The 22,503-nt window shown below is 64.7% G+C and overlaps 2 protein-coding genes across 2 annotated transcripts; both read left to right on the forward strand.

Moving 5' to 3' along the window:
• The first annotated feature begins 897 nt into the window (after nucleotides 1-897).
• Nucleotides 898-4,346, forward strand: DNAJB1 (DnaJ heat shock protein family (Hsp40) member B1). The gene is made up of 3 exons (XM_062601491.1): nucleotides 898-1,174; nucleotides 2,551-3,128; nucleotides 3,296-4,346. The coding sequence occupies exons 1-3, from the start codon at nucleotides 964-966 to the stop codon at nucleotides 3,524-3,526; spliced, it is 1,020 nt and encodes a 339-aa protein (XP_062457475.1). The 5' UTR covers nucleotides 898-963; the 3' UTR covers nucleotides 3,527-4,346.
• A 1,047-nt stretch (nucleotides 4,347-5,393) lies between these two features.
• GIPC1 (GIPC PDZ domain containing family member 1) lies at nucleotides 5,394-14,827 on the forward strand. Its single transcript, XM_062601496.1, is given in 9 exon segments — nucleotides 5,394-5,446; nucleotides 6,641-6,851; nucleotides 6,854-7,069; nucleotides 7,974-8,027; nucleotides 8,029-8,160; nucleotides 9,016-9,196; nucleotides 9,861-9,970; nucleotides 10,058-10,139; nucleotides 11,914-14,827. Coding segments are annotated over 8 exon segments (1,035 nt in total). The 5' UTR covers nucleotides 5,394-5,446; nucleotides 6,641-6,743; the 3' UTR covers nucleotides 12,066-14,827.
• Nucleotides 14,828-22,503: the final 7,676 nt, after the last annotated feature.

Genomic DNA, 22,503 nt, shown 5'->3' on the forward strand with positions numbered 1-22,503 from the left:
GGTGTCACCATAGCTCCGTGTCAGGGTGATGGGGGGGCAAGTGTCACCACAGCGCCATGTCGGGGTGATGGGGACAGTCAGAGTGACGGGGTCTCACTGTGGCACCGTGATGGGGTGACAGGGAGCATTGGGGGTGACAGGGCTTTGGTGTCCCCCACCCAGCGCCATGTTGGGGTGACAGGGTCCGGGTGTCACTGCGGCTCCGTGTCGGGGTGACAGGGACAGCCAGAGTGACGGGGTCTCACTGTGGCGCCGTGGTGGGGTGACAGGGAGCGTTGGGGGTGACAGGGCTTTGGTGTCCCCCACCCAGCGCCATGTCGGGGTGACAGGGTCCGGGTGTCACTGCGGCTCCGTGTCGGGGTGACGGGGACAGTCACAGTGACGGGGTCTCCCTGTGGCACCATGGTGGGGTGACAGGGGGGCAGTCCGGGTGACAGGAGCCGGGTGTCACCGCGGCGCCATGTCGGGGTGACGGGGGGGCGGGGCGACACCGCCGTGAAGTGCCCCGGGGAGGGGGGTGGGGACACACAGCCGACGTCACCGCCGCCATGGCCGCGGCGCCCCGTCACCGTGGCAACGGCCCGCGGGGTCAAGGGTCACGCCTGCCGCGCGCACGACCCCCCCCCCCCCAACAAACAGCGGAGTGGGCGTGGCCTGAAGAGACCCCGCCCCCTCCCGGCGGGAGGCGGGAGCAGGAGGGAAAGCCCGCGCGCGGTCCAACCCCCCCCCCTTCCCTCCCCTCCCCTGTGTGCCGTCAGCCGTGACGTAGCGGGCGCCCATTGGCGGCGGCGCGGCGGCGGCGCGCGGCGATTGGCCGAGGCGGCGCGGGGGCGGGGCCGGAAGGTTCTGGAGGGCGGCGGAGCGCTCTGGAAGGTTCCGCCGCGGCCATATTTAAGCGGCGGCGGCGGCGGCGGCGGCGCCGCCGCTGGGGCCTTGTGCGGTAGCTGCTGGCTCGCCGCCGCCATGGGTAAGGACTATTACCGCACGCTGGGCCTGGCCCGCGGCGCCTCCGACGAGGACATCAAGCGCGCTTACCGCAAGCAGGCGCTGCGCTACCACCCCGACAAGAACAAGGAGCCCGGCGCCGAGGAGCGCTTCAAGGAGGTGGCCGAGGCCTACGACGTGCTCAGCGACCCCAAGAAGCGCGAGATCTTCGACAAATATGGCGAGGAAGGTGGGTCCTCGGTGGGGGGGAGTGGGGACGGGCACTGGGGGGGGGTCGGAGGGTACTGGGGGGGGTCTCCGGTGGGGGGACGTTGGGGGGGGGTGGGAGGATACTGGAGGGGGTTTGGGGGGCACTGGGGGGGGGGGCTGGGAGAGTACTGGAGGGGGGTCCCGGGGAGGGTTGGGCACTGGGAGAGGTGGCAGGGTAGTGGAGAGGGTCCCAGGGGTGGTACTCGGGGGATGGGGGGGCCCTGAGGGGCACCAGTGCTAGGGGGGGAGCACTGGGGTGCTGGGGGCACTGGGGGGGGGTGAGGCCCTCAGAGCGCGGAGGGGGGAAACCGGTACTGGGGTGGGATGTTGCGTGTGTGTTGGGGGAGGGATCGACTGAGCCCTGCGGCCTGGAGGAGGCCTGGGGTTGGGGGAGGGCAGGAGCGCGGGGGAGCCGGGGTTGCCCCAGTGGGGGGAGAGGAGGAAAGGGGAGATGGTGGAGGCGAGGTGGGAGCTGAGGGGGGTTGTCCTGGGGTGAAGCAGGGGGAAGGGGGAGAGGATGGGGGTTAGGAGGGGAAACGGGGTGGTATGAGGGTCAAGATGAGCAGTTTTGGGGTGCTGGGGTGACGATAGGGGTTGGGGCCATGAGGATGGCGGGGCAAAGCGGGGGGGGCACTGGAGGTGATGCAGAGGGAGAAGGTGGAAGTGGGGGGAGCCGTGGGGTGCTGGGGTGTCCGGGCAGGCAGCAAGGGAGACGCAGGGTGCTGGCTGAGGCAGCCTTTAGGTGTCAGAGGGGACGTTTTGGGTGTCAGTAGAGACTCTAAGCAGTGGGTGCTGCTAGGGGTGCCAGACCCAGTGGGCGAGAGACAACAGCAGACCTGCGTGGGTGGGGGGGTGAAGCTGCCAGCTGTTTTCCCATCTCCTCTCCTGCCCCACCCCATCAGGCCACGCGAAAGCTTCATGGCTCAGGCCACCCTTGGGTGCGCTGAGGGTGGTGCTTGGCCCCGGGGGCTCCTCTAGACGGAGCAGGCCGTACCTGTTTGGGGGCTTGGCGGGGAGGACAGGTCGAGCGGGCGCTGGCAGCGGCGTCTCGCCTCCGGATCGGGGACGATTTGTTGTCGCGCGTGCGAGAGAGCGAGTGCGGCGGTAAACAAAACCTAATCCGGGGCGGGGATGGGGCTTCCCGGCAGCGGCTGGCGCTGCGAATCCAAGCCGAAGCCTCGAGGCCGAAGCCGGCGCCTTACGAAACGGGAGCAGAACCGGCTCCCCTGGGCGGGGGGTGGGGAGGCGTCGGATCGCCGGCGCGCGCGGAGAAGGCGGCGAAGCTGCGACGCCGGCGGAACCCGGATGGATTCGTTTATCTATATATTTATTTAGCTGCGTTTTTTCTCTGTGCAGGGCTGAAAGGCGGCGGCCCCACGTGCGGCCCCGGCGGCTCCAACGGCCCTTCCTTCAGCTACACCTTCCGCGGCGACCCGCACGCCATGTTCGCCGAGTTCTTCGACGGCCGCAACCCCTTCGACACCTTCTTCGCGCAGCGCAACGGCGGCGACGACGACATGGACGTCGACGACGCCTTCACCTCCTTCCACATGGGCGGCTTCGGCAACGTCGGCTTCGCTCGCTCGCGCGGCGGCGGCCAGGAGAGCATCTGCCGCAAGCAGGACCCCCCTGTCCTCTACGACCTCAAGGTCTCCCTGGAGGAGATCTACACGGGCTGCACCAAAAAGATGAAAATCTCCCACAAACGCCTCAATCCCGACGGGAAGACGGTCAGGAACGAGGACAAGATCCTCACCATCGAGGTGAAACGAGGTTGGAAAGAAGGCACCAAAATCACTTTCCCCAAAGAAGGCGACCAGACGCCCAACAACATCCCCGCTGACATCATCTTCGTCGTCAAAGACAAGCCGCACGGCGTCTTCCGCAGGGACGGCTCGGACGTTATTTACCCAGCCAAAATCAGCCTCCGCGAGGTGGGCAATCAAAATTGTCGTCTCTGGAGCGGGATGTGGGATCTGGAGCTCCTGCAGGGATGTTTTTTTTTTTGGGGGGGGGGGGGGGGGGGGGGGGCACCGGGTTTCAACGCGTGCTGACGCTGTTGTTTGTGTCCCCCCCCCCCCCGGTTTCTTTCCCCACCCAGGCCCTGTGCGGCTGCACGGTGAACGTACCCACGCTGGACGGCCGCACCATCCCCATGATTTTCAAGGACGTCCTGAAACCCGGCGTGAAACGGCGCGTGCCCGCCGAGGGGCTCCCTTACCCCAAAAACCCCGAGCAGCGGGGCGATCTCATCATCGAATTCGACGTCAGGTTCCCCGACAGGATCCCTCCCGCCTCCAAGACCATCCTGGAGCAGGTCTTGCCCATATAGCACCTCCTGCTTTAAGGACTCGGGTAGAGCTTCAGGGGTGACGATGCTTCCTTGGATTTTTTTTCTTTTATTTTTTATTTTTTTGGGGAGGAGGACCAAACTGGGTGTTTTTTTGGGGGGGCAGGGGGCACAGGAGGGGGGATTCAGTCTCGCCCCGCTGAGCGGAGCCTTCAGGCGTCTTCCCCCGGCGACGATCTCGCCGCCTTCGCGCCCCCCCCTTGTTTTTTTGCCCCCCGACCGCAGAGCGCGCTCTGAAAACACCTCGAGGGGACTCCAGCGTGGCCTTTCCGCCTGTTGCTCCCCCGGCGGGGTGTGTGTGTGTGCGCGCGGAGGGGGGTGTTGCTCTTCCTCGGATCAGCCCCCCCCCCCCCCCCCCCTGTTCACCTGGAATTTGATACTTTTAAAAACAAAACCAAAATGCTCCTGTTAACACCGGGATTTTTTTGAACCTCGAGTTGGCTCCCCGGTGTCGGCTGCTCCCTGTGTTCCTACCGCCCCCTCTCTGCTCCCTCCGGAGAATCGCTGCGAGGAAGAGGAGGAGGAGGAGGAGGAAGAGGGGGGTAGGGGGGGAAATTTCCGGCGCCTCAAGCTTCCTTCGAAGGCCTCTTCCGCCTTCGGATCCGGGCCGTGGCTCCGGCTTTTATCCTTTGCGGATAAAAGGGTGGATTTGTTGTTGTCGCTGGCGCGGCCGCTCCTGGTCCAGGAGCGACTCCCGGGCACTCGTGTACAGATAAAAACTTGTGGTTTTTTTTTGTATAAATCTCTGTAAAGTTGACATGTAATTAGTTAAAAAAAAAAAGAAAAAAAAGTTGGAATTAGAGCGCCGGCTTGTTTGCGCCTTGCGGGGAGGGAGGGGGGCGGCTGGGAAAAGGAGCTTGGCCTGGGATTTTGTTGGGATTAGCGGCTCGGATGAGGGAGGCAGCGCTAAGCCGAGTATTGGGGGGGGCTTAATGGCATTAGGGCTGTGGTGGGCACTAAGGGGATTTGGGGGGCGGGGAGGTTTATTCCCCTTCTCCAAAGTTGCAACTGTTTTTATATTTATTTTTGTGTTTTTATATTTATTTTTGTGTTTTTATATTTATTTTTGTGTTTTTATATTTATTTTTGTGTTTTTATATTTATTTTTGTGTTTTTATATTTATTTTTGTGTTTTTATATTTATTTTTGTGTGTGTTTTATATTTATATTTATTTTAATTTTTTAATTTTTGATTTATTTTTATTTTTTTATCCCCCCATTTGTGCCTCTTTGGGGGGGATTTTATTGCCCCCCCCCCAAGTTGCCTTGTGGGACCCCCAAATCCCCTGGGGCTGCCTGGCCTCTCCCAATGGATTGATCCTCTTTAACCCCCCCCCCCCCCCCAATCCCCAAGTTGCACCAATCTGTTTGTTTTTACCCTCAAATCGTGCTGCTTCCGGAGCCTCCTCCCTGTCTCGCCCCCCTTCCGCCCCCCCCCCCCGCAGCGGGGCATGCTGGGACTTGTAGGCCGCGCCCGGCCGCGCGCCGCTGATTGGCTCCGCCCGGCCGCCCCCCTCCCCCCCGTGGGAGGGTCCATTGTGGAGCAGGGACGGGGCCGCCGCTTCTCCCCCTGCCGCCCGCTCGGTGGTGCCGCCCGCGTGCCGGGCTTGGGCTGGGCCCGTCCATTCCCCCCCCCCCCCCCCCCCCCCCCCAACCCGGAGCCATTTCCGGGAGCCGCCGCGCCCCCCGCCCCGCCCATTGGGGGGCTCATTGGCCGCCGGGGCGGGGCCGCTGCGTTCCGACTGGGCGAGCGGGCGGGGCCGCCGCGCGCTGATTGGCCGGAGGTGCTGGCCACGCCCCCTTCCCTCCTCCCCCCCCGCCCCCCCCCCCCCCGCTGGGTCAGGCCCGGCAGCGCCCGGCTGGAGTTCGCGAAGTGACGGGCCCGGCGCGGGGACGCGGACGGTGAGGGGGGGACACGGGACCCACCCGGGGCCGGGGGGGGGACACGGGACCCACCCGGGGATCGGGGGGGGGACACGGGACCCACCCGGGGATCAGGGGGGGCGGGGGGGGGCCAGGACCCGACCGGGGGCCGGGGGGGAGGCTGGGGGGGCGGGACCCATACGGGGATCGGGGGGGGGGGGGGAGGACACGGGACCCACACGGGGATCGGGGGGGGGACACGGGACCCACCCGGGGGCCGGGGCCAGGGGGGCGGACGGGGGGGGGGACATGGGACCCACACGGGGGCGGGGGCCGGGGGGGGGCGGGGAGGGGTCACGGGACCCACACGGGGATCGGGGGGGGACACGGGACCCACCCGGGGTTCGGGGGGGGGGACATGGGACCCACACGGGGGCGGGGGCCGGGGGGGGCGGGGAGGGGTCACGGGACCAACACGGGGATCGGGGGGGGACATGGGACCCACCCGGGGGGGGACATGGGACCCACGCCGGGGGGGGACACGGGACCCACGCCGGGGCCGGGGGGGGCGGGAGGGACGCTGGGACCCACCCGGGGATCGGGGCCGGGGGGGGGGGGCGCCGATACAGGGAGCCCCTTCCCCTCATTTTGGGGTCTCCTCCTTGCCTCAGTTTCCCCTAGGGCACCCAAGGGCCCCCAATAGGCCCCCCCCCACTTCAGGGTCTCCCCCGCTGCCTCAGTTTCCCCAAGGGCCCCCAACAGAGTCACTTCCAGCCCCCCCCCCACTTTGGGATCCCCCCCGTGCCTCAGTTCCCCCTAGGGCACCTAAGGGTGTCACCCCCGCCCCCCCGCTGCACCCCCCACACACTTTCGTTTCCCCCCCCATGCCTCAGTTTCCGCTAGGGCACCCAAGGGTGTCACCCCCCCCCCGCTGCACCCCCCCCACACTTTGGGTTCCTGCCCGTGCCTCAGTTTCCCCTAGGGCACCCAAGGGTGTCACCCCCCCCGCTGCACCCCCCACACACTTTGGGTTCCTGCCCGTGCCTCAGTTTCCCCTAGGGCACCCGAGGGTGTCACCCCCCCCCCACTGCACCCCCCACACACTTTGGGTTCCCCCCCCCATGCCTCAGTTTCCCCTAGGGCACCCAAGGGTGTCCCCTCCCCCACTTCACCCCCCCCCCCCAACTTTAGGGTCCCCACGTGCCTCACTTTCCCTTCCCGTTGTCCCTGCAGGGCTCCGCCGCCGCTGCCCCCCCCCCCGCCCCGCTCGCCGCCACCGCCCGGGTCCCCCCCCCAGCCGACCCCCCCAGCCGACCCCCCCGCCTCGCCCCCCTCCATGCCGCTGGGCCTGGGCCGCCGCAAGAAGGCCCCGCCGCTGGTGGAGAACGAGGAGGCGGCGGGGGGCCGCGGCGGGTCCCCGGGGCCCCTGGGCGCCGGCGGCTCGCGGGACGCCCCGCCGGGGGCTGGCGGCGGGGGGGCGGCGGCGGCGGCCCCCCCGGCGGCCTCGTCCCGCCGCCGCCGCCCGCCGCCCTCCTCCGGCCCCGCTTGGTCTTCCACACGCAGCTGGCGCACGGCAGCCCCACGGGCCGCGTCGAGGGCTTCGGCAACGTGCGCGAGCTCTACGGCAAGATCGCCGAGGCCTTCGGCATCCCGCCCGGCGAGGTGCGGGCACCCTGGGGTGCTGGGGGGGCGTGGGGGGGGGGGAGAGCAGGGGATGGGGCGCCCTGGGGTGCTGGGGGGGGCGTGGGGGGGGGGAGAGCAGGGGATGGGGCGCCCTGGGGTGCTGGGGGGGGGTGAGGGGGGAGGAGAGCAGGGGATGGGGCGCCCTGGGGCGCTGGGGGGGGGTGGGGGGGAGGAGAGCAGGGGATGGGGCGCCCTGGGGCGCTGGGGGGGGGTGGGGGGGAGGAGAGCAGGGGACGGGGCACCCTGGGGTGCTGGGGGGGGGTGGGGGGGGAGGAGAGCAGGGGATGGGGCACCCTGGGGTGCTGGGGTGGGGTTGGGGGGATAGGAGAGCAGGGGACGGGGCACCCTGGGGCGCTGGGGGGGGGTTGGGGGGGCAGGAGAGCAGGGGACGGGGCACCCTGGGGCGCTGGGGGGGGGGTGGGGGGTGAGGAGAGCAGGGATGGGGCGCCCTGGGGCGCTGGGGGGGGGGTGGGGGGGAGGAGAGCAGGGGACGGGGCACCCTGGGGTGCTGGAGGGGGTTGGGGGGCAGGAGAGGAGGGGACGGGGCACCCTGGGGCGCTGGGGTGGGGTTGGGGGGGCAGGAGAGCAGGGGACGGGGCACCCTGGGTGCTGGGTGGAGTTGGGTGGTGAGGAGAGCAGGGGACGGGGCACCCTGGGGTCCCAAGTCCCTGGAGGTCCCACCCGTCCCCATGGTTGTCCCCACCCCACCCCACCCCACCCCACCAAGGCAGAGGGTCCCGTGTGGCCCCAGGGAGAAGGTCCTGAGTTTCCTGGAAGGGGGAGGGGGGCGGGGAGGAGGTGTCCCCGGGGTGGGGAGGTGGGTGGGGGGGGGGTGGGTGACCTGGGTGCCCCCCCCCCCCGCTGACCTCCCAGCCCCGGCCAGGTGATGTTCTGCACCCTCAACACGCACAAGGTGGACATGGAGAAGCTGCTCGTGAGGCCAGATCGGCCTCGAGGACTTCATCTTCGCCCACACCAAGGGGCAGCGCAAGGAGGTCGAGGTCTTCAAGTCCGAGGAGGCCCTGGGCCTCACCATCACCGACAACGGCGCCGGCTACGCCTTCATCAAGGTGAGGAGGTGACGTCCCCGGGGGGTGGGGGGGGGGGGGTGACCTTGACTGTCCTGAGGGACCGAGGAGGCACCGTCCCGCCTGGAGACCCACGAGGACGCCTTGACACCCACGAGGACGCCTTGACACCCACGAGGACGCCTTGCCCCACCTCGGAGAGGACGGAGGAACGCTGTGGGTGGTCCCCAAGCTCCCCTGAGTGGGAAGAGCTTGGGGGGGGGGACGGGACGGGACACCCCGGGACCTAGGGGCAACCCGGGCCGTCCCAGGAGGACACGGGGACCCTCCTGGAGTGTCCTCAAGGCGCTCGGAGGTTGAGGGCACCTTGGGACTTCCAGAGGGACGTGGGGACACCTTTGGGCTGCGTCCGAGTCGCCGGGTGGGGGGGGGGGGGGGATCAGGGTGACCTGGGGACGTCCTGGACCGTCGTGGAGGGGTGGGGACATGGGGAACACGCCGGGCTGGCCCCAAGTCACCGTGGGTGTCAATCCGGGAATGTCCCAGACCGTCCCAAGGGGACACGGTGACACCCCGGGACTGTCCCCAAGCCACCGCGGAGGCGGGTGAGGGCGTCACCCCGGCTAAGTCCCGCTAACGACCTTCCTGGCTGGGCTGCACCCTGCGGTCCCCCGCGTGTCCCCACCCACCACCACGCCCCCACCCCGGACATCTTGGTGTCCCACGTCCCCCTTCCGCGTCCTCTCTGCGGCGTCCGTGTCCTTCTCTGTCTCCAGTCGCCCCGTGGTGGTGGCAGTGGTGGTGGCGTTTGGGGAGGGGTGGTGGTGATGGGGGGAGGGGGGAGTCAGGCAGCACCCGGACGCCTGGGCCCTCTCGCCCCCTCCCCCCCCCACCCAGCGCATTAAGGAGGGCAGCGTCATCGACCGCATCGCCGTCATCGGCGTCGGGGACATGATCGAGGCCATCAACGGGCAGAGCCTGGTGGGCGCCCGCCACTACGAGGTGGCCAAGATGCTCAAGGAGCTGCCCAAGGGCCGCACCTTCGCCCTCAAGCTCACCGAGCCCCGCAAGGCCTTCGGTGAGCGCCGCCCCCACCCCAGGGTGGGCGCGTGGGTGGGTGGGGTCCCTCCTCACCCAGGGGTTGGGTGGTGGGTGGGAGGGACACAGGCATCTGGGCTCCCTCGTGTCCCTTGAGCCTGGAGATGGTTCCTTCGTAGTGGAGCTGTGGGACTGGGAGCCCCACCTGCAAGATGAGGGGGGGGGGGATGGGGCACCCTTGGGTGTCCCTGCTGCCTCCTTGCCCATGGTTTGGGTGGGAGGGACCCAGGCGTCTGGGACCCCATGGTGTCGCTGGGCCACCCTGTGGGGCTGGAGGAGGGGAACGTTGAGGGGGGACCCCAAACCCAAGGAAGGGACACGAGGCGGGGGGGGGTCCCCCAAGCCCAAGGAGGGGGGCAGGACATGAGGGTGGCCCCCATCACCCTGGGGTGGGGGGGGACGACACGGGGGTCCCCCAAGCCCAAGGAGAGGACATGGCGGGGGAGGAGGGACACCCCAAAACCAAGAAGGTGATGCCCCAAACCCAAGAGGGTGACACAGAGGGACCTCCCAAGGTCTGGCGGGGTGGAGGGTGTCGGGGGGGGATGTCGGGGGTCCTGAGACACCCTCTGAGCTGGAGAGGGGGAGTCTTGGGGTGCCCCGTGGGGGGCCCCACCCCGACTCTCCACCCACCCCCCCGGCAGACATGATCAGCCAGCGCGCGGCGGGAGGCAAAGGTGGTGGCACCCAACTGGGCTCCGGCCGGGGCACCCTCCGCCTCCGGGCTCACGGTCCCGCCACCGTGGAGGAGCAGGTAGGTGCCGCCGGCACACCGGGGTGGGGCGGGGCGGGGCCGTGTGTCCCCCCCCTCCCAGTCACCCGCTTTTGTCCCCTCCCGCAGCCCTCGGCCTTCGAGGAGAGGGCCGTGGCCAAGGTGGACGACCTCCTCGAGAGCTACATGGGCATCCGTGACACCGAGCTGGGTGAGCCCCGGGCGCCTGGACCCCCCACCCGTGGGTGCTGGGTGCCTCGTGACCTCCCATGTGTGTTGGGGGAGCGTGGGAACCCCCCCCCCCCCCGTGGTGCCTCCCTCACCCGTGGGTGCCTTGGTGTCCTCCACATCTGCTGGAGCAACCTGGGAACCGCCTACGGTGCTTCTTCTCACCCAAGGGTGCTGGGTGCCTTGTCCCCCCCGTACCTCCCCCAGCTGCCGCCGTGGGCCCCTGTGAATCCCCAGCGTGTCCCTCCCCACCCGTGGGTGCTGGGTTCCTCGTCGTCCCCTCTCCCCTCCCTCCCGCCACGGGCACGTGGGAGCTCACCCATGGGTGCCCGGGTGCCTTGTCCTGCTTGATCCAGTGGGGGCACCTGGGAACGCTGCCGTGGAGTCTCCCCCCGCCTATGGGTGCTGGGTGCTTTGTCCCCCCCCCCCCCCCGCCATGAGGGGGAACCCTCTGCAGTCTCCCCCCACCCAGGGGTGCTGGGCCCCTCCCCCACTAGGGACACGCATCGCAGTGACTCCCTCACCCCACCCGTGGTGCACCTGGTTCTCCTCAAGGTTCCCAGGACAGGCTGGGGAGGGGAGAAGAGCGCTGGCTGTCCCCAGCTGTCCCCTGCTGCCACCACCACCATGGGGGAGCGGGACTGGGACCTCGTGGTGCTGGCTGTCCCCAACTGTCCCCTGCTGCCACCACCACCATGGGGGAGCGGGACTGGGACCTCGTGGTGCTGGCTGTCCCCAACTGTCCCCTGCCGCCACCACCACCATGGGGGAGCAGGACTGGGACCTCGTGGTGCTGGCTGTCCCCAACTGTCCCCTGCTGCCACCACCACCATGGGGGAGCGGGACTGGGACCTCGTGGTGCTGGCTGTCCCCAACTGTCCCCTGCTGCCACCACCACCATGGGGGAGCGGGACTGGGACCTCGTGGTGCTGGCTGTCCCCAACTGTCCCCTGCTGCCACCACCACCATGGGGGAGCGGGACTGGGACCTCGTGGTGCTGGTTGTCCCCAACTGTCCCCTGCTGCCACCACCACCATGGGGGAGTGGGACTGGGACCTCGTGGTGCTGGCTGTCCCCAACTGTCCCCTGCCGCCACCACCACCATGGGGGAGCAGGACTGGGACCTCGTGGTGCTGGCTGTCCCCAACTGTCCCCTGCTGCCACCACCACCATGGGGGAGCGGGACTGGGACCTCGTGGTGCTGGCTGTCCCCAACTGTCCCCTGCTGCCACCACCACCATGGGGGAGCGGGACTGGGACCTCGTGGTGCTGGCTGTCCCCAACTGTCCCCTGCTGCCACCACCACCATGGGGGAGCAGGGCTGAGACCTTCTTGGTGCTGGCTGTCCCCAACTGTCCCCCTGCCACCACCACCACCACCACCATGGAGGAACCAGGGCTGCGACCTCCTCAGTGCTGGCTGTCCCCAACTGTCCCCAACTATCCCCCTGCCACCACCACTACCACCATGGAGGAACCAGGGCTGCGACCTCCTCAGTGCTGGCTGTCCCCAACTGTCCCTAACTGTCCCCCTGCCACCACCACCACCACCATGGAGGAACCAGGGCTACGACCTCCTGGTGCTGGCTGTCCCCAACCGTCCCCCTGCCACCACCACCACCACCACCACCATGGAGGAACCAGGACCGAGACCCTCCTTGGTGCAGGCACCAGCACCCCCCCCAAGCCGTGCCCCCCCCCCAACCCCCGGGCGCCGGCCCCCCCCCACCTTGTCCCTAACTGTCCCCCAACCCGCAGCGGCCACCATGGTGGAGCTGGGCCGCGACGCCCGCGACCCCGACGCGCTGGCCCAGGCCCTCGACGAGCAGCTCGGCGACTTCGCCTTCCCCGACGAGTTCGTCTTTGACGTCTGGGGGGCCATAGGCGACGCCAAGGTGGGGCGCTGCTAGGGGGGCGGGGGGGCGGACCTCCCCCCCTCCCCCCCGGCCACCCGCCCCCACCCCGCTGGGGACACCGGTGTGACACCCTCCCCTCCCCCCTGCCCTGACCCCCATAACTGAGGAGCTTGGGGGGGGGGGGAGGAACCCTCCACCGTGGGGTCCAGCACCAAGCGGGTGGACCCCCTCCCCATGGATCGGGGACCCCCCCCCCGGATCAGGGACCTGCCCCCACCATGGATCGGGGACCCCCCCTATGGATCAGGCCCCCCCCCAAACACACACACACACGCTGGGGAGCCCCTAACATCTGGATCTGCCCCTGTGCTGGATTCCCCCCACATCTGGATTCCTCCTTGGATTGGGGACCTCCCCCCGCCCCCCAAAATAACTGGAGCCCCCCCCCAGCACTGAGGACCCCTCAACATCTGGATTGCTCCCTCTGCACTGGATCCCCCCACATCTGGATCTCCCCCCATGGATCGGGGACCCCCCCATGGATTAGGGATCCCCCCACACTGGGGGATCCCCTAACATCTGGATTGCTCCCTCTGCACTGGATCCCCCCACATCTGGATCCCCCACATGGATCGGGGACCCCCCCATGGGTTAGGGATTCCCCCACACTGAGGGATCCCCTAACATCTGGATTGCTCCCTCTGCGCTGGATCCCCCCACATCTGGATCCCCCCCATGGATCGGGGACCCCCCCATGGATTAGGGATCCCCCCACACTGAGGGATCCCCTAACATCTGGATTGCTCCCTCTGCGCTGGATCCCCCCACATCTGGATCCCCCCATGGATCGGGGACCCCCCCCATGGGTTAGGGATCCCCCCACACTGGGGGATCCCCTAACATCTGGATTGCTCCCTCTGCACTGGATCCCCCCACATCTGGATCCCCCCCATGGATCGGGGACCCCCCCATGGGCTAGGGATCCCCCCACACTGGGGGATCCCCTAACATCTGGATTGCTCCCTCTGCACTGGATCCCCCCACATCTGGATCTCCCCCCATGGATCGGGGACCCCCCCATGGATTAGGGATCCCCCCCACACTGAGGGATCCCCTAACATTTGGATTGTTCCCTCTGCACTGGATCCCCCCACATCTGGATCTCCCCCCATGTATTGGGGACCCCCCCATGGATTAGGGATCCCCCCCACACTGAGGGATCCCCTAACATCTGGATTGCTCCCTCTGCACTGGATCCCCCCACATCTGGATCTCCCCCCATGGATTGGGGACCCCCCCATGGATTAGGGATCCCCCCCACACTGAGGGATCCCCTAACATCTGGATTGTTCCCTCTGCACTGGATCCCCCCACATCTGGATCTCCCCCCATGGATCGGGGACCCCCCCATGGATTAGGGATCCCCCCCACACTGAGGGATCCCCTAACATCTGGATTGCTCCCTCTGCACTGGATCCCCCCACATCTGCGTCCCCCACCCATGGATCGAGGACCCTCCCCCCCATGGATTAGGGACCCCCCCCGCACTGGTGAGCCCTCAACATCTGGGTCCCCCCTCTGCACTGGATCCCCCCAAATCTGGATTTCCCCCTCCACCATGGATCAGGGATCCTCCCCCCCCCCCCGCCGTGGACCTGGGGCCCCCCTCAACATAGGACCCTCCCATAAATTGGGTGACACCCCCCCCCATAACCTGGGAGCCCCCCATGGACGTAAGGGTCTCCCTACATAGGATCCCCCTACCATAATGTAGGCGCCCCCAATGGCCCTGGGTGTCCCCACCCCCCCAAAAAATAGGATGCCTCCATAATCTGGGCCCCCCCCCCACACTTGGGACCCCCCCAACCTGTGACCTGGGTGCCCTCCCCCGCCCCAAACCTCACCCCTGCAATCTGGCACCCTCTGATGGACGTGGGTGTCTCCCCCCAACTCCGGAGTGCCCCCCCAACCTTAGGACCCCCTTCCATGGACCTGCGTGCGCACCACCCTGGGGTGCTCACCCCCCCCCCCCCCGCATAACCTGGCACCCTCTGATGCACCTGGGTGCCCTCTCCAACCTGGCAATGCCCCCCCCAAACTGTCTCCCCCAAAAGCCCTGGGTGCTCCCATCCTGTGGACCCCCCCCCCCGATAACCTGGGACCTCCCCAAGGACCTGGGTGCCCCCACCATGGGGTGCCCCCCCCCTTTGAGGACCCCACCACTATGACCTGAACCCACCCCCCCACCCACCAAAGGACCTGGGTGTCTCCCTCTGCTCCCCCCCTCAGGACCACCCACCCCCATAACCTGGGACCTCCTCAAGGTCCTAGGTGCCCCCCACCCCGGGGTGCCCCCCCCATCCCCCCTCCCCTGAGCGATGTCCCCGTGACACCCACGTCCTCCCCCCCCCCCCAGAAGCAGGGTGAGCTATGAGGGTCCCCCCCCTACTTCGACCCCCTCCAAAGGGCTTTTTTTGGGGGGGGGGGGGAGGGAGAGGGGACTGGAGCCACCCTGTCCCCCCCCCCACACACCCCACCTCTCCGGTGCCAATCTGAGCCTGTCACACACTGTCACCCCCCCCCCCAAAACGCCCTGCCCCTCCCCCCGGCACTGACTACCTCGGGGGAGGCCGGGGGGTCCCTTCCCCCCCCCCCCCCCCCCTTGCTGGCCTTGTCACTGCTGTGTCCCCTGGAGCTGGATGGGGGGGGGGGGGAAGGGAGACCCCCGGGGTGTCACCTGTTGTCCCCCCCCCCCAGCTGTATTTTTGTATTTTACATGTAAAGTGACTTTAACGTAAAATAGAGCAAAATTGGGACTGGCCGCTGCCTTTTGGGGAGGGGGGGGGACACACATATGTGGGGACAAGGGGATGCGGGGGGGGGGGGGACACGGGAGGGGACGTGGGAGCGCGAGGGTGACGCGGGAGATGGGACGTGGGGGCACAAGGGTGGCAGAAGCGTGCCACAGGACATGGGACACGGAGGGGACAGGAACGGGAGGGGACGTGGGGACATGCGAGTGGCGCTGGTCACGGAGAGGACACGGAGGGACACGGATGGCCGGGGGGGGGGGAGGGGCTCCTGGCGGGGGTGGTCTCTGGAGGGGACCTGGGGTGCTCCCTGGTAGACTCTTCAGTGGGTCCTTGGAGGGTCCAGGGTGGGGGAATCTCAGGGTGGGTCCTGCGGGGACCCCTGGGTAGATCCCCAGGGGGGAGGTGTCCCTCCATGGCATCACCCCCGCTGCCCCCCACCCAGGAGGGCCCTGGGGAGGGGGACACTGGTGGGGGTCCATGGTGGTGATCTGGGGAGACCCAGAGGGGTCTCTGGGAGCGTGTGTGTGTGGGGGGGTCCTGAAGAAGCCCCTGGAAGGTCCCACAGGGGTCCCCGAGGGATCTGGGGGTCTCCAGAGCATCTCAGAGGGCTTCATGGGGACACTGAGGGCCCATGGCGGGCGGAGGGGACGGGAGGGCAAGGTCCTGGGGATGTGGGGGAGAGTGACCCAAAGGGGACCTGCCCGGGGGTGGGGGGCTGGAGACCTCCTGCCCCCTCTGCCCTGCGCCGCTGCAGGGAGCCACCGGCAGCAGCGGGTGCAGCACCCAGCACCCTCGCAGGGCCAACGGCCCTAAGATAATAAATTGCCAGAAGAACATCTGAAAAAGAGGTGAAATAATTCGCAGCATCGGACAGGGAAGCGAAGAAGGTTTCCTAAACAGAAATGTGCTAGGTGGCTTTCCAGAGCTGCTGAGCCTTTCCAGAGGGACGTGCCTCCCAGCAAGGTCCACCTTCACCACGACTTGAATTCACGGAGGTTTTAAGCCCCGAGGAGCTGTCGTGTCATGCCGGAAAGCTTCTTTCTGAGCAAGAGAGGATGCATGGAAAAGGGTTTCCAAGTTTTCCTGGAAGTGGAAGATGCTGGCTGGAAGGACGCGAGGAGAATAACCTCTTCACTGGAAAACCTTCCGAGAAAGTTGGTTTTTTCTGAGTGCTTTTTGAAGAGCCGTTTCGACATCCTTGTTCCGGAGGCTGTAAATCACGGGGTTGAGCAGCGGGGTGAGAACGGTGTAGGCCATCGAGATCACCTCGTCCCGGCACGCCGAGTAGCTGCCGCTCGGTCTCGGGTAGATGGAGGAGGCACAGCCGTAGCGCGTGACCACCACGGTCAGGTGAGCGCTGCAGGTGGAGAAGGCTTTGCGCCCGCCTGTGGCTGAGGGGATCTGCAGGATGGCGAAGAGGATGAAGAGGTCCGAAATGAGGATCAGCGTCTCGGTGGGATCAGAAGGACGAAGACGCCCAGCGCGAAGACGACGGCCTCACTGAGACCGCTGCGAGCGAAGGCCGTGCTGAGGACCGGGGAGAAGTCGCAGAAGAAATGGTTGAGTTTCTTGGAGGCCTGGAAGGGCGAACAAAATATCAAGGCGGTAATGGCCTGGGCGACCAGCAAGCCGCTGAAAGCGGAAGCGACCACCAGTTGAGCGCACGCTCGCCGAGTCACGATGATGTTGTAGCGGCGGCAGATGGCCACGCAGCGATCGTAGCCCGTGGCGGCCAGGAGGAAGGAGTGGGACCACCCCAGGAACAGAACGAAGAACATCTGCGCAGCGCAGCCCGGGAAGGAGATGGCTTTCCTCTCGGCTAGCAAGTCGACCAGCGTCTCGGGAGCAATGACGAAGGTGTAGCAGATCTCCAGAAACGACAAGGCGCGGAGGAAGAAGTACGTGGGCGTGCGCAGGCTGGGCTCAACCCTGGTGGTGGCCATGATAGTGCTGTTTGTGCTCAGAGTGACCAGGTAGAGCAGCGAAAAGACCGCGAAGAGCAGCTTCTGCAGCTCCGCCAGGTTGGTGAACCCCCCAGGAAGATGAAAGTCCGTGGCCGGGGCTTGGCTGTCGTTCTCCACGGAAGCGGGAGGCTTCCTCTGAACGTTGAGCAGGAAGAAGAGTGGCGCCCGGCTCGCCAAGGGTGCAAGGAGCTCTCGTGACCGAGAGGCTCTGCTAGGGTCCCTCCTTGAAAGCCCTTTCCTGGCCTCTCCTTCCCCGTGCTGGTTGCCTTCGTGGTGCAAACAGGCTGCTGGGCTTTGGCTGAGGACGCGGGGGTGACGCGGGCAGCACCTTGCGCTCCTGAGAGCAAGCTGGTGGGTGCAGCAAGCCAGCCGGGCACGGGGATGCCCGGCACCGTCTCTTGTAACGCAGCGGGGGCAGCCGTGAGCTGCGGCAGCGCCGTGGCTGAAGGTTCCTGAGAAAGCCTGAAAGAAGAGACCCGTTTCCCAAGCCCGTCGTCTTTGTCGGGGTCCCTCCCGCCGAGGAGGCGGGTTTGCCGAAGGGCTTCTTGTTGGCTCTGGAGGTGCGAGAGAGAGAGAGAGAGAGAGAGAGGAGGAAAACCGCTGGTTCAGAGCCTCTCGTGGCTGCGCGAGCTCGTGGTGACAACGTGCGGAGCTGTGAACACCAAAGTGTCCAAGCCGCCCTTGAGCGATGCTGCCCTGAGCAGCCGGAGAAGCGGAGGCAGCAGGTTCGAGCGGTCCGGCCGGCTCCCGCTGCCCGGACTGGCTCAAGCCATGGGCTGCGCGCGTTGTCTGCACGCACACGTTGGCTCCTGGTTGCCCTGGGCTAGCGGTGGGCGTGTTGGGACATTCCCTTCCGTACCCAACAGGTGAGAGCTCAAGGGTGAGGGGTCTTGTGCGAAGGAGGCTCAGACCCTCTCGTCCTTCAGCATGGAGTTGATTCACACCGAGATGGTGGGATCTAGTCCAGGTTCTCCTACAGGTCCTCTCCCTCCCTTGTGAAGAATAAGGTCGCGGAGAGGCAATCTGTGGAGCCAGGGGAAAGATGACCCGGGAGCCCTACCTGCACCGTCCGGAAGGAAGCGCAGACATGGAGCAAGCTCGCAGCCCTCTGCACGCTTGCGGCTGGAAGCGTCCCTAGCTTCTCCGAGAGACCCTGTCCTCGTGGGCAGGGTGGCAGCAGCTTCGAGCTCTTCCAGGAAACTGCAGCGCATGTTCATTAAGGCCCTCACTTGGGGACAGGTGTCATTAGTTGGGAGCGATGGGCTTAATTAAGAGTTGACCGCCCTGAGGCACCCTAGCAGCTCTCAGTGATGGAGGTGTGCCGGACTCAAGACACAAGGCCTTCTCCTAAGCAATAACAAGGGTCAAGCAGGCACTTTCCGTCCCTTCTTGCTTGCTGAAAGTTGGCAAAAAAAAAAAAAAAGAAAAAAGAAAAAAAAAAGGTTTCTTTGCATTAGTGGCCTTGCCCTTCGTTGCTCCTTTCCATCCCATCGCAACCAACCGACCACCTCTCCACTGCCCCAGGACGGTTGCCCCGGGGCGCGCGCTGGGATCTGGTGTAGGACGAATAGGGAGGAGGCTTCCGTGTGCCCGTTGGAGGTGGCCACTGGCCGAGCGTTTCGCTGGCTTTTGGGTCTCCTTTCGCCACGCTTGAGAACGTCGCCTGGGCCGCAGACAAGGGGGCTTCGCACAGACTCCCCCCACCCCCCCAAGCTGTCAAGCCCTTGGGCATAGAGGGTTTGGGGGAAGGACCATCTGCTGAGACGCGGGTGTCCACAGTGTAGCCCGCTACGCCGGGTGGGTCACCCTGGCCTACCTCGAGTGGAGCCTGCAGCAGAGGTTTCGCCAGTTCGTCAAAGGCCGTCAGTGCAGTTGGTGGAAAGGAGACACCTGCCCTTGGTCCGGGGCGTGACGGTCTCAGCTCCACTGGCAACGTGACACAACTTGGCCTGGCTGTAGGCAAGCCCAGAATGCTGCTGCTGCTTGTGGTGCCTCATCTTCTGGGTCTTCTGGGTCTTCTGGGTCTCTCCGGGCCGACTCGGCCTGCGTGCTCTTGGCTTCCAGAGCTCTCTCAGTTTTCTGCGAGCTTCTTCCTTCAGGGAGCCCTCATAACCCTCCAGGCATCTTTGTTGTCCTCCTCCGATTTGAGGTGGGACAAGTTTGGAGGTGGGTTACTCAGAACTGCCTCTTGCCGTGGATTCCCACGTTGGTGCAAGGGGATTGCTGGCACGTGTTGCTGCTTTTGACTTCCATGTTTGGCCGCCTGCTTTTCCAACCACCGGAGGGAAAGGGTTGGACATGCACCTGGAGCACTTGGGAGCTGGGGAGAAGAACCAGTTCTCACCAGGACTCTTATCCCACATCCCCAGAGCAGGAGCAGAAGAAACAGAGTTTTAAAGGTATTTTTTTTCCTCACCTTCTGTCTCTCTCTTATCTGATGAGGGTTTGTGCAGCCTTTTCTCCCGGAGCAGCCAGGGTTAGAGCGTCTTTGCTTCAGTTCCTCCAGTGTTCCTCCAGTGCCGGGAGGAGGACCTCAAACTGGGTCTGCCCTCGTTGCCAACACCCTCAACGTCCGGAGACATCCCACCGCTGGCAGGTCACGTGGGGCTCGTCTTTGATACCTCCGTAGGTAAATGACAAGTGCGAAGGAGGAATCGAACCATCCCAGCGGACTTCGTTTTGACTGGATTTGCCCACGTTCCTGAGCTCCAGGTTCGTGCTGTTTCTCCTCGTGCACGTGGTGACCCAGACTGTGATATCAGGGTGGACCGGAGTCTGCCCATGCCCATGGAGGTTTTCCTGGGTGCTCTATCCTCCTCAAAAATCCGTTACGCCTTCTCCATCATCCTGAAGATGGGTCAGTGCTGCACATTTGGCCTCTCCACCACATCAACCGTTTCTTCTGCCACCTGGCCCGCTCACCCTCCAGCTGGCTTGCGCTGGTGGCAACGTGGTCGGCGCTCTTTGCCTTGCCATGCTGCTTTCTCTTCACCCTGCCCACCCGTGCCTTCATCCGGGGCCGGATCCTGCTGTCAGCGGAAGGGAGGTGCGAAGCCTTCTCCGCCTGTGTCTCCCACGTCACCTCGGTGGTGGCACACTCTGGCGGTGCCTGGCGCTGTGGGAGCGGGTGCTCTGACCAGTGACGTGTCTTACACCATCGTCACCCCCTTCTTGAGCCCCAGCGTTTTTAGCCTGTGGAACAGACTTCACAGAACAGATTTCACAAAGAGACCACGATGATGATGATTTCATACCAAAAAAAAAAAAAAAAAAATTGCAAAAAGATCTCAGGAAAGTTGTGCGGTAGCTCTTGTCTGCCCATTTCACCCTGTAATTGCTCGGGAACCCTCAACCTTGCAGCCCTCAGAAGGGGGCTGTTTTGCCCATGATGTGCAATCACCCTGAAGTCCTTGTCGCAGGGTGCAAAACCTGGTGGAAAGAGCTAGAAAGAGACAGTCTAGAGCAAGAATGACGGGAGGCGGAACAAGCTATTAAGTCCCAAAGGGGTCAAATTTGGAAACAGCCTTTCCAAAGGAAGGGGTGAGGGAGAAGCCTCGCCGGTACGAGGTGGAGGTTATGGAGGAGACTGGTCATATGCTTGTGTGTCACACCAGAAGGCTCAACTTGCTCCGAGAGCTCATCCTCTCTAATCTCCTTTCCTGTAGCACCCTGCTGGGTGCTGCTGGGTTGCTTGGAAAAAGCGTCTCATCCATCTGGACTCACGGGCTGGTGGCAACCACTCTCAGTGCCAGGTCCCTAAGGAGATCCAAGAGATCACGGGTCCGAGGCATGAGGCAGTGCCAATTTATGGTGCTCCTACAGAACTCGACGTAACTTCAAAGTAATCAACAGTGGAAAAGTGACTTTGTCTCCTGCATGGCTATATGGGATCCATCTGACTTCTCCAGGTGTGGGAATCCGCTGGGTCAGAGCCTACATCTGAGCAAAGGGCCTTAGTCTCCCTCCGCGCTCGGTGATCTAGTCCCTACGACGGTCGCTGAGGTCCCTCTCCACCTAAAGCAGGCGCCCTGCAAGCGTCTGTTTGTAGAGACACGGAATAACGGATCATATGAGACAATAAAGTTTCACCTGAAGACGTAGTTCTACCTTCCTCTCTTGGTACGTGCAACGGAGGTTCCTCCTGCGCCGGTTCTTCGAGGAGGGAATTGCACTGACTCCACGTGACTTGCTAGATCTGTGGCAGCTGGAGCCACGGCAAAACACGCTCCGTCCCTCTGTGTGTATAACAAAAATCACATTAATTCTAGTGCCCAAGCTGCTACTGCAAGACCCACGTGCATGAGAGCTATAACCGGAGACGCTTCTGAGCTGATGGACGTCCAGGTGGAGAAGCGTGGTGCTCCGTCCCCAGGCTGCCTGGCATTGGCACCGTTTCTGCCTCGGCTGCGGCTCCGCCTGGCGGGCTCTGGCTCTCCTCTGCCGCTGCTGAGCCCTGCCCGAATCACAGGGTGATTGAGGTTGGAAGGGACCTCTGATGATCATCTAATCCAACCCCTCTGCTCAAGCAGGGTCACCTAGAGCACGTCGCACAGGATCGAGTCCAGGTGGGTTTTGAAGATCTCCAGAGAAGGAGACTCCACAGCCTCTCTGGGCAACCTGTTCCGGTGCTCTGTCACTCTCACTGGAAACTCTCCCTTTCTAACGCCTCCACTGCTGCAAAAGGGGACCAGTGGGAGCTCCCATGCAGAAACACATCCTCTCCATCCTTGGGACGCAATTCCCACTGCTGCAGCTGGACATCTATGGCACAGCTGTGAGAGAGAGCTGCCTTCGGAGCAGGGAATGAGATGCACTCCCTGTTTCTGCGGCTGTCCTTTCCATGCCTCTCCAAAGCTCCCAGGCAGCTCGTTGTTGATTTCCAGCCCCATCAAGGAAAGTTTCATCCTAATTTTGAAATTTGAAATTCAGCATAGTTATCGTGGGAATCCAGGGGGACATCTGGCTAAACAAGCTGCCTTGTCCTTGAATGGTGACAAACAGGTCCTAAAGCACGTGACTGCATTCTGAAATTCAAAGAATGAATTATCTAGCCAGGGAAAACAGGGGAGGTGGAAGTTTCCTCATGATATGTGGGACCTGGATGGGCAGCCGGTGTCTGACACAGGAGTGGGCTGCTCCATGGTAGTCCGATCACATCTGCCTGGCTTGAAACTGTGGCGCTTGAGCTGGGAGATGGATCTTCTCTTCTGCACTAAGGTATTTAGAAGAATGGGTAAAGCCTTATAGACAGGGAGAAAGGCAGAAGCTCTGACAGAGCTTCAATAGTCCCTGTGATGTGGTGGGTGATGCGATACAGACCCCTCGAGACCGAATGAGGTACCGTGATCCTCTCTGTCAGCCTGTGGTGGGTCGGGGGCTGGGATCCTGGACATCTCCATGCCAGTATTCTGGGGGCAGAAGGACAGAGACTATACTGTGAAAAGGGAGAGCCAAACATTGAATAAATCCTTTAGTCTTCGGGCATTTGCGTCTCTTTTGGCCCATATTTAAATCTGATGCTGAGCAGTCAGCAAATCCCTCTTGGGTAGCAGGGGTAGCATGGACTCAAAAGCCCGATTCAGGCACACACAGGAGTCAGGAAAAGACTCTCTGTCTCCAGGTGCTGCTGTGGAAGTAGGAAGGGCATTGCAAAGGGGGGAAATACCCACCGTATTTAGAGCTATTTAGCAGAGGACCTGCTTCTTTTCATTAAAG

This window comes from Rhea pennata, unplaced genomic scaffold (assembly GCF_028389875.1).
Source record: "Rhea pennata isolate bPtePen1 unplaced genomic scaffold, bPtePen1.pri scaffold_46, whole genome shotgun sequence".
Lineage (NCBI taxonomy): Eukaryota > Metazoa > Chordata > Aves > Rheiformes > Rheidae > Rhea > Rhea pennata.